Here is a 10,186-nt window from a genome sequence, read left to right on the forward strand (position 1 = left end):
AAACCAGCTGAGCATGAGGGCACTGTGCTAGGAAGCACCCAGGAGACTGGTTTTAAGTTTGAGATGCAGGAAGACCGAGTGTAAAACCCCGTTTCCAGACTGACAATGTATGTCTACGGAATTATTATAAGCCAATTCTGGCAACTTTAAGACATAGGGTAGCCAACACCATGCAGACAGAACTATGGAGGCCAGTCTGAAGTCCCTTCTTTGCCCCTGAGCCAGTTGGAGCAGTAGGTATCCTCACTGAACAGGGCTTACCAGCCCCACAGTGTTCCCCAGCCACATGCAGCCACTATTTGATGACATTGCTGATCAGCCCCACAAAGGCCCTTGTTATGCTGCCCTAATACCATCATCGGTGTCATTTGAATGCCACCTACCCTCTAAGACTAAACCTAAATGCTAGCTCCTCTCAAGTATGTCCTAATGACTCCACATGAACCTGTCTCCAGCTTCCTGGAATCCCCCTAACATTTTGCTTGTATTAACATTGTTCTCCTTTATTATCCACACATTTCACTAAGCACAAAGCAGACACTCTGAGTCAAGGTTAAGCGACTATTATTCTATGGCCTTGGGCAAGGGAACTGGAGACAGCACCCTGAGTTCTAAGATTTGAACTAGATACCTAAGAACCTGCACACACAAAAAAGGTAGAGAAATACGCACGCACACACATTTATTCTCTTTGTAGCTTGTCTGCCTGCCTCTGGCTTCCAGAAAAATTGAGACAACTTAGTGGGTATGTTGTTGTTTTTAATAAATAGAAACCACTTCATTTGTTACAGCAGATAACTCAAGAGGACACTAGAAAAGTTCTCCACCTACAAGCCTTGGGTTAATGTTTTCCTTCTGATCTCTTGTCTCACCCATATTAGCCTGGTGCTTCCAGAATGGAACCCTGCCTTCAGATGTTATTCTGGCTAGGATGGGAGTCTGAACAGCTTGCTTTACTCATGTAGAGGAGGTGCTTAACTTAGCTGAGGAACCTGGACAAGTCCTCTTTGATTTCAGCCTCATCCCAGGGCCCGTGAATGTTTTCCTTAAGAAGCTGCAGGCGAATGAGGTAGAAAGGGCAGAGACAGGAGATGGAGATCAGCAGAAGGGCAAAGAGCACAGCTCCCACACCGCTAATGGAGAGCAGGCCCCCGAGAGCCGAGAGTGCGAAAAGCAGGGTGACCCCCACGTAGCTGCGGGGAGTGAAGGCCTTCAGTTTCTTTTGTAACATGGGCCACAGGGCAAAAATCTGGATAGCAAAGGTGACCATGATGAATGCATGCAGAGACCGGGGCAGCCGGGAGGCCAGGCAGACGGAGGCAAAGATGGCCATGTTCAGAGACAGTGTGCTGGACACAATGGCAGCGTTGGCCCCGTAATCAAAGAAGATGAGGTGGCCTAGCAGCATGAAGACGGACATGGCGTAGACGGTGTCCGTGCTAACAGACTCCGTCAGGGTCTTCAGCACCGGGGAGAACCCGTAGGTGAAGGTGACAAAGACCAGAGCACTCTTGAGGTCATCCCAGCGGGTCCGCCCACTCCTCCTCCGGCCATCGCCTCCGTCCACCAGGTCAAACAGGACGTAGCCGACCACCGAAGACGCCAAGCCCGTCCCGAAGAGCCAGTGGGGAGCCAGCAGGCCCTCATCCATGTACCACCAGATAACCACAAAAACGCAGACGCTGCAAAGCTGCTGCACCACCACACTGGACTCAAACACCACTGCCCAGTATTGGTACTTGCGGGCATAGATGTTTTTCTGGAGCTCTTCCAGGAACCGCCGGTCCACATAGTTATCGGGGAAGGGCTGCCGCTCGTATAAGACCTTCTGCCACCGGACCTCCTTGGCGTGGGTTTCAGCTTTGTCACACATCATCGTATCCTCTCCCTCACAAATCACGCCAGCAGGGCTCCCTCGGAGAGGCCCACGGGCTCTGGTTCTTTGTGAAGATCTGAAATAAGACCTCGCTGGCAGTTCCCTGTGGACACTGTACTGACCTTTCCCTGTTCACAAGGGGGCAACCCGTCGCGGTCTGCGAAGCGAAGGGTTTCTTCTGGGGCAGGACGCCACAGCCACGTTCCTAGAAAGAGAAGCTTGTGAGGACAGCCGAGGGGTGACCGGCAAGGGCCAGCTCTGATCATTAAATAACACCACTCGGGTGACCACTCGGGCGACCCACATGGCGTTTTCAGAACTCATCGAGGTGCGGCCTGCTGAGCCAGGGCCGCCCCCTGCCGGGGCCCCAGCCCCCATCCCTGTCCCCCTCCGGTCCCCATCCCCGTCCCGTCCCCTATCCCCCATCCCCGGGCCCATCCTCTATTCCCCATCCCCCTTCCAGTTCCCATCCCCCATCCCATCCCCATCCCCCATCCCGTCCCCATCCCCGTCCCCATCCCATCCCATCCCATCCCATCCCGGTCCCCGTCCCGTCCCCATCCCCATTCCATCCCCGTTCCCGTCCCGGCCCCGCTCCCCCATCCCCGTCCCATCCTCGTCCCGTCCCGTCCCGCCCCGCCCCGCCCCGCCCCGCCCCGCCCCGGCCCGGCCCCGCTCCCCCAACCCCGTCCCGTCCCGGCCCGGCCCGGCCCGGCCCGGCCCCATCCCCGGCCCCGGCCCGTCCCCATCCCATCCCATCCTCGTCCCGCCCCGCCCCGCCCCGGCCCGGCCCCGCTCCCCCAACCCCGTCCCGTCCCGGCCCGTCCCGGCCCGGCCCGTCCCCATCCCCGGCCCCGGCCCGTCCCCATCCCATCCTCGTCCCGCCCCGCCCCGCCCCGCCCCGGCCCGGCCCGCTCCCCCGCGGGCGCCCGCAGCGGCTCCGGGCTTTAGGCCCGGGCGGAGGCGGCTGCTCAGCTCCGGCGCCGCTGTCCTTTCCCCGGGCCGGGACGCGCGGGGCGGGAGGCCGGGCGCACCCCGGAGGCCGACCGCCCGACGCCCGCCCCACTGCGGCGGGGCCCGGCCGGGGACGGCACGGCCTCGAACGGGCGGCGGGGCGTCCCCGGGCCTGCGACTCACCCTCGGGCGCCTCGGCCCTCACCCGGCCTCGGCCCTCACCCGGCCTCGGGCCTGGGGGGAATGGCAGCCACCCGGAACCCTCCGCCGCGCCTACCGGGCGACCGCGGCCGGAAGGGTCTGGCAGCCCACCTCCTTCCGCTTCCGGGGCGCCGGGCGTGGCGACGGTAGCCGGGCAGCTTCCGACCCCGGCGCCAGTCGGCGGCTAGAGCGCCCGCCCTCCGCGAAGGCCGCTGCCGCCCCCTGCTGGCCGCCCCCTGCTGGCCGCCCCCTGCTGGCCGCCCCCTGCTGGCCGCCCCCTGCTGGCCGCCCCCTGCTGGCCGCCCCCTGCTGGCCGCCCCCTGCTGGCCGCCCTCGCCGGCGCCCGGAGAAGCGGGCCGCAGGGGGCGCCGGGCTGGGGCGCGCTGAGGCCGGCGGGGAGCGGGGCGGGCCGCCCGCGTGGGCGCCGTCCTCGGGTCCCGGCCCCGCACCCCTCCTCCGGGACCCCCGGCCCGCAGTCCCCCCGCCCCATCCTCCGCCCCCGGCCCCGCGGGACGTCCTGTGCGGGGGGGGGGAGGAATGGGGGCTCTGCGGTGGCGCGGTCACCGGGAAGGTCACCGGGATTGTCACGGGGAGGTCACCGGGAAGGTCACCGGGGAGGTCACCGGGATTGTCACGGGAAGGTCACCGGGGAGGTCACCGGGATGGTCACCGGGAAGGTCACCGGGGAGGTCACCGGGATTGTCACGGGATGGTCACGGGGAGGTCACCGGGGAGGTCACCGGGCCGTGGCGGGGGGCGCGGAGGACACGGGCCGGGCTTCGCGGGAGGCTGGGTCCGAGGACCGCGGTTCCAGGCCCGCCCGGCTCTGCACCGTCGGGGACCGCGGGCTCTGCCGACCCCTCTCCCGTCTCTCCTCAGGCTTCCGTCCCAAAGTTCGAGAAGGTTCCGTGGCTTAGCGAAGCGAGCATCATGAACAAGCCGCTGGTGCTCAGCCTCCCGAAGAGGTAATGGCGGCCCGAGCCAGCGTGCGGGCCCCGGGACCCGAGCGGGGTCCGTGCGGGACCGGCCAGGCGCCCAGACAGGAACCCACAGCTGCCGAAGGTGGAGCCCGGCCGTGCCCGCCTCGCCACGGCTCAGGAAGCCCCGAGGCCGTGCGTGGACCCTCCCCGGGCACCCCGGGCTCCCCCCAGGGATCCCCCCAGGCTCCTCCCCATCTGCCCCCCCAGGGCTCCCCCCGGCCCCCCTCAGGGCTCCCCCCATCTCCCCCCATGGGCTCCCCCCGCTCCCCCATCTCACCCCGCCCCCCCGGCTCCCCTCCCCCCGGGCTCCCCCGCTCCCCCATCTCCCCCCCTCCTCCCCTGCCCAGTGGGAAGGTTTCAGGCTCCGGCCTCACAGAGCAGCAGCTGCCGGGCCCACCCCGGCCCACCCCGGCCCACCCCGGCCCAGTGTGCAGGCGCTGTCCTTCACCAGCCCCACGAAACCCTCAGGGCTGTCCCATCAAACTGAGGACAGTTTGTAATTGAGGGGCGAGGTCAGCGTCGCTGCTTCCGTGGGAAGTAACCAGGCTTCCTCCTTACCTTGATGAACTGTCTCTTGCTCTGGGGAAACCGGAGGAGAAAGTGAGAGTCGGGTATGGGGGGAAGAGGAAAGGCCGGGGCGATTCCACTGTCGGCCTCCCGAGTAGCGGGACACCAGCCTCGCTCTACAGTCAGTGGACACTGGGGTGCTGGGAGCCGCGGCCTCGAACCCACGGGCACTGCAGCTCCCGTTCACTTCCAAGCTGGCCATCCACACAAGCAGGGAGTGGGGGGGTAGTTTTTTCCTCCAACTGGCCACTTACGTTAGTCACAAAGAAAAGGCAGTGAGTTCTACTCATGATGGTGCTGGACAGATCTGGGAGCCGGGACTGACCTCACCCGCAGTGGGGGGAGGAGGCCGTAGCAGAGCGTTTGGAAAGGCAGAATTAGGAGCCCATTTGTCCAAGGTGCTGGGTTCCGAGCTATTTATTCTTGGCCAAGCCTTTCCCCGAGAGGGGGATGGGGTGGGGGTGGGAGTGGGGGGGGGCTCTCAATGTGCTCAGAATATCCTGTTGCCTTGGGCAAGTCTGTCTAGCAGAATGATCTGGCAAAGATAAGGAGGACGCAGTGGAACAAACTCAGGTCCCAGACGTCCCAAGGGTGGGCGCTTTTTGGGGCTGAAGCAGGTCTGAGTTGACCCGTCGGTCCTTCTGGGTGGCGTTTGGTCACGGCACCTGTGTGTGGAGAGGAGCCGAGTCAGATCTGCTTCCGGGGTCCCAGGGCCCAGGACACAGGAAACAAATGCTTCAGGAACACCAGCCTTTGGCAGGCCTTTGCTTTAAATGACAATGGCACAATGAGACCCTTCCTCCTTGGAAAGAAGTGTTCTTGGCACACCCACCACAGCCCACGCTGCGTTTCGTGGCTGGCACACACACACGGTGTGATCACCAGCCCTTCCCCAACCCCAGGCCTTGGCCTCTACCCCGGAATAAAGCAAAGCCCACAAGCCATGCGGCTGGCGACCCTGTGAAGCAAACTCCTGTTGTCCCTGACGCATCTCTGTGTCACTTGCTAACTGGAAAGAATGTTCCAGAGGAAAGGAGTTAGAGATGTTCCGTGGGGGAAGACAGTGGGTGGCTTCATTGTGTGGGAGACACTGTTGGGGATTCGGCCGGGCATGAAAAGGGGGGCACCTTTTCACCATCCAAACCACCAAGAGCCCTGGGCTGCGGGTGCCTCTGGCGCGTCCTTCCTATCCGTGCGCTCTGCGACCATCCAGGAGGGGCGCTGCTCAGCTGGACACAAACAGGACAGAGAAGCCAAAGGGACTTAGGAGGCCAAAGCCCCAGAGCTGCAGGGGAAGTGGAGGGGAGGACAGCCCGAAGGGACTCTTGCTGCTCCCTTGAACCAGCATCTGCCTTTCTAACGTCGGCTTGCTTTGATTTTCAGATCCCCTCATTTCTCTGCCACTTCCTTCAGGAAGAACCTGGGCTTGCCAATTCTGTTTCAAGTTCCCAGTGACTTATGGAAGGTACTCATTTTTATTCCTTAATTAAAGCAAAGTGATTGGCTGACCGGGAGCAAGCAGCCTCCTGCCCACCCCCCAGTCACCAGTAGAGACATGGACGCCCCCCCCCCCCCCATTCTCAGGGCTTCACCTGCCAAATGCATAGAACTAGGAACAAAGAAAGAGGGCTGGACACTTCAAAAAGGCACGCTAGAAATGAACATGTTAAAGTCTGCCCAAAGACCAGCCATTGCTTTTCAACTGGCACTAGGTGAGTCTTAGTTTCTAGGGGGTCTCTAACTCCCTTTCCAGCCTTCCTGTCTTCCACAAACAAGTCCCCACACTTGTGCAATTTCACGCTCATTGCGGAAATCACTGATTGGCTGCAGCCTGACCCCAGACCCACACCTGTGTGGCCAAGGCTCCTGTAATTCTTAAAACCGCTTGAGTGGTCAGCACCCCTCCCCCAACCCCTCACCCCCAGGGCAGAGAAAGAACGAACACCTGGCCACAGGCCCAGAAAACATTGCAGGCCCTCCCGGGGCTGCTGGGGCTGGGGCTGGGGCTGGGGCTGGGGCTGGGACCGGGGCTGGGGCTGGGGCCGGGGCTGGGGCTGGGGCCGGGGCCGGGGCTGGGGCTGGGGCCGGGGCTGGGGCTGGGGCTGGGGCCGGGGCTGGGGCCGGGGCTGGGGCCGGGGCTGGGGCTGGGGCTGGGGCTGGGGCTGGGACCGGGACCGGGACCGCGACCTGGGACCGGGCTCTCGGCTCTCCGCTCTCTCAGGGCCTGGCCCAGGCCCTTGTGGGTAGTAAGAGTCCAGCCACTGTGGGCCAGGACTGCAGGAGCCCTGATGCCGGCCTAGGACCGGTGCTGAGCCCTTTTGCTGTGCTCTGACCAGTGCGGGGCTGAGGAAGCCAGCGGGAGCCAGGGCGGCTGGGAGGAGGCTCGGGAGGAAGGTGGAGGCCCCGCACCTCGTCCTTCCCCAGTGCGAGTGGGGGGGGGGGTGGAGAAAGCAAGATGGGCCCTGGGGTCGGGAAGAACCCCAGCACCCAGCCCGGGAGCTGCGGCGCTCAGGGAGCACAGGATGTGCGGAGGCCGGGGCAGCGGGTGCGTGGGCACTGGACCGTCCAGAGAGCAGCAGGGCCTCACTGGGTAGAGTGCCAGGAGTCCACGCTGGTGCCGCTTCTTCAGCCCCACAAAGGCCACGGTGAAACACGCCCGGTGAGAAGCCACACAGCCGCTCAGCCGCCCCCCAGCGCCTGCTCTCCCCGGCCCGCGCCCGCTCTCCCCGGCCCGCGCCTGCTCTCCCCGCCCCCCAGTGCCTGCTCTCCCCGGCCTGCGCCCGCTCTCCCCGGCCCGCGCCCGCTCTCCCCGGCCCGCGCCCGCTCTCCCCGGCCCGCGCCCGCTCTCCCCGCCCCCCAGTGCCCGCTCTCCCCGCCCCCCAGTGCCCGCTCTCCCCGGCCCGCGCCCGCTCTCCCCGGCCCGCGCCCGCTCTCCCCGGCCCACGCCCGCTCTCCCCGGCCCCCAGTGCCCGCTCTCCCCGCCCCCCAGTGCCCGCTCTCCCCGCCCCCCAGTGCCCGCTCTCCCCGCCCCCCAGTGCCCGCTCTCCCCGGCCCGCGCCTGCTCTCCCCGGCCCGCGCCCGCTCTCCCCGGCCCGCGCCCGCTCTCCCCGGCCCGCGCCCGCTCTCCCCGGCCCGCGCCCGCTCTCCCCGGCCCGCGCCCGCTCTCCCCGGCCCGCGCCCGCTCTCCCCGGCCCGCGCCCGCTCTCCCCGGCCCGCGCCCGCTCTCCCCGCCCCCCAGTGCCTGCTCTCCCCGGCCCGCGCCTGCTCTCCCCGGCCCGCGCCCGCTCTCCCCGGCCCGCGCCTGCTCTCCCCGGCCCGCGCCTGCTCTCCCCGGCCCGCGCCTGCTCTCCCCGGCCCGCGCCCGCTCTCCCCGGCCCGCGCCCGATCTCCCCGGCCCGCGCCCGCTCTCCCCGCCCCCCAGTGCCCGCTCTCCCCGGCCCGCGCCTGCTCTCCCCGGCCCGCGCCTGCTCTCCCCGGCCCGCGCCTGCTCTCCCCGGCCCGCGCCCGCTCTCCCCGGCCCGCGCCCGATCTCCCCGGCCCGCGCCCGCTCTCCCCGGCCCGCGCCCGCTCTCCCCGGCCCGCGCCTGCTCTCCCCGGCCCCCAGTGCCCGCTCTCCCCGGCCCGCGCCCGCTCTCCCCGGCCCGCGCCTGCTCTCCCCGGCCCACGCCTGCTCTCCCCGGGCCGGTTGGCCTCTGTGCCCAATGAGGGCGCCGGGCAGCAGCTCAGCTGGGGCCAGGTGAGGGAGGCCTTGGCCTTGCATGGCCGCAGTCCTGGGACGGGCCAGCAGAGGGAGCCAGAGCCAGAGCTCCCAAAGGCCTGGCACCTGGGAGGGCAGAGGCCCCTCGGGCCACCCGGTCCTCCTGCCGCAGGCCTGGCCTCCACCCGTCTGAGCGTGAGCGAGTGCCCACCCCGCCCTGCTCCCTGCACACCAGACACACGGAGAAGGAACCGGGGACTTTGTTCTCAGATCCAGGCATTGCCCAGGGCCTGCTGGGAACACGTGCAAGCCGGGAGGCAAATACGTAAGGGCTCAGCCCGCAGCTGCTGCTTTCCAGAGAAGTGTCAAGCTCTGCCTCTCAGGAGTGGAATGCACGGGGGACTTCCTATCTGTTCCTTTCGCCCCTAAGCAGAGACTTGCCAAGAAGCCACCACCTGTCCACAGGCAGTCAGAGGCCAGGAGCCTGGGCGTGGGTGCAAAGGTCCTGCTGGCTGTCCCCTTCACGGTCACGGGTCAAAGGGCAGCACTGTGAACTCTCACATCACATCCCCAGTGCCCTTCCGCCTCACCCTCTGGATAACAGGTGCACAGGCCCTGGGCACAGCATTTCCTGATAGACAGACAGACGGACAGAGCATGGGCTCAGCGGCATGGCAGGGCGAGGGAGACACGCAGAGGCTGGGTGATGACAGGGAAAGCGAGGAAAGACGACAAAGGAAATGAGGTCTACACATCTCACGGAGGCTGGGCACCAGTGACTCTCACCTGTAATCCCACAAGACTGAGATTTGGGGATTGCAGTTGGAAACCAACGCCGCCAGACACATCCATGAGACTCTTAATGGGTCAGAAGTGGAGGTCTGGCTCAAGGAGAGCGCTGCCCTTGAGCCAAGGGAGAATGAGAGGCCTAGGATTCAAGCCCCAGTACTGGCCAGAAGTGGAGCAGAACCAAAACCAGCCATAAAAAGCATCCCTCACGTGAGCATTTGCCGGCAGAGGCGTTGTCTTCAGGCATTTCCAGGCAGTGAGACTGGAGAGAAGCAAGGAAGAGAGAGAAGGAAATGTCCAGCTGTTGTGGGGTTGCTGTGCCCGGATGTGACGTAGCAGTCCAGGGCCGGGGGGTGGGGGGGGGGGAGGGGGGAGGACCAGAGCAGCGGACCAGCCTCTCCAAAGGCCCCCGGGGCCTCACCCCTTCCAGCCTCTCTGATCTGACTTTATAGCTCTGGTCTCCGGAGTCAGAACAAAGAACATCATTTATTTTGCTTCCAGCAGAGGTATGGCCAAAAAAAAAAAAAAAAAAAAGGCCTTGGCTGCAAAGATCGTGCAGTAGCAGAGTTGAGCTGGGAAAATGTATGGGATGGTGACTCCTCTTTCCCGCCACCAAGAACACGTGGCCTTAATCCTTTCTCAGTCGCTCCATCTTTGTCCTGTGTGTCAGGGGTCTTTAAGTTGCTGCACCAAGCAGTTGGCATCCGACAAAGCAGCGAGTGAACACCGCACCAGGACCGCCCGCCTCCTCGGCATCCCACCCGGCCTCCCACACTTCTTCTCTTCGTTTGTCTACCCCTCCCCTCGACCACACTCCACCCCTCCTGTTCATCTTCTTTACTTTGATTTTGCTATCTACGGAACTTCAGTGGCTGCATCTGAATAAATTTGCACAGCACGCAGTGTGTTCACTTATACGCTCGTAAACTAATTCTAGCCTCTGTAGAAAACACCCCTGGGCCTGACTTTCTTCACGTAAAGTTTCCAAGCCTTTTCATCCCTTTGCCAATGATGCAGTGTCCTTCTTCTTTGTAACACAGGAAAATTCCATAGAGTTTCTATCCCCCGTTTTCCTGAGCCCGCGCTCCATGTGTGTGCTCCGGAGCCCTCTGACCCCTGATC

General features: G+C 64.7%; 1 protein-coding gene and 1 long non-coding RNA gene across 2 annotated transcripts; one reads left to right on the forward strand and one right to left on the reverse strand.

The window, feature by feature from the left end:
- Nucleotides 1-738: 738 nt before the first annotated feature.
- Pigc (phosphatidylinositol glycan anchor biosynthesis class C) lies at nucleotides 739-3,122 on the reverse strand. The gene is made up of 2 exons (XM_042674642.1): nucleotides 3,014-3,122; nucleotides 739-2,081 (listed from the first exon to the last, which is right to left on the reverse strand). Exon 2 carries the CDS (start codon nucleotides 1,874-1,876, stop codon nucleotides 980-982), a length of 897 nt encoding a protein of 298 aa, XP_042530576.1. The 5' UTR covers nucleotides 1,877-2,081; nucleotides 3,014-3,122; the 3' UTR covers nucleotides 739-979.
- Nucleotides 3,123-9,458: 6,336 nt separating this feature from the next.
- LOC122103959 lies at nucleotides 9,459-9,979 on the forward strand. Its single transcript, XR_006146844.1, has 2 exons — nucleotides 9,459-9,570; nucleotides 9,735-9,979. It is a non-coding gene; the product is annotated as an uncharacterized LOC122103959 (long non-coding RNA).
- Nucleotides 9,980-10,186: the final 207 nt, after the last annotated feature.

This window comes from Dipodomys spectabilis, unplaced genomic scaffold (assembly GCF_019054845.1).
Source record: "Dipodomys spectabilis isolate Male_0828 unplaced genomic scaffold, ASM1905484v1 ptg000019l, whole genome shotgun sequence".
NCBI classification, from domain to species: domain Eukaryota; kingdom Metazoa; phylum Chordata; class Mammalia; order Rodentia; family Heteromyidae; genus Dipodomys; species Dipodomys spectabilis.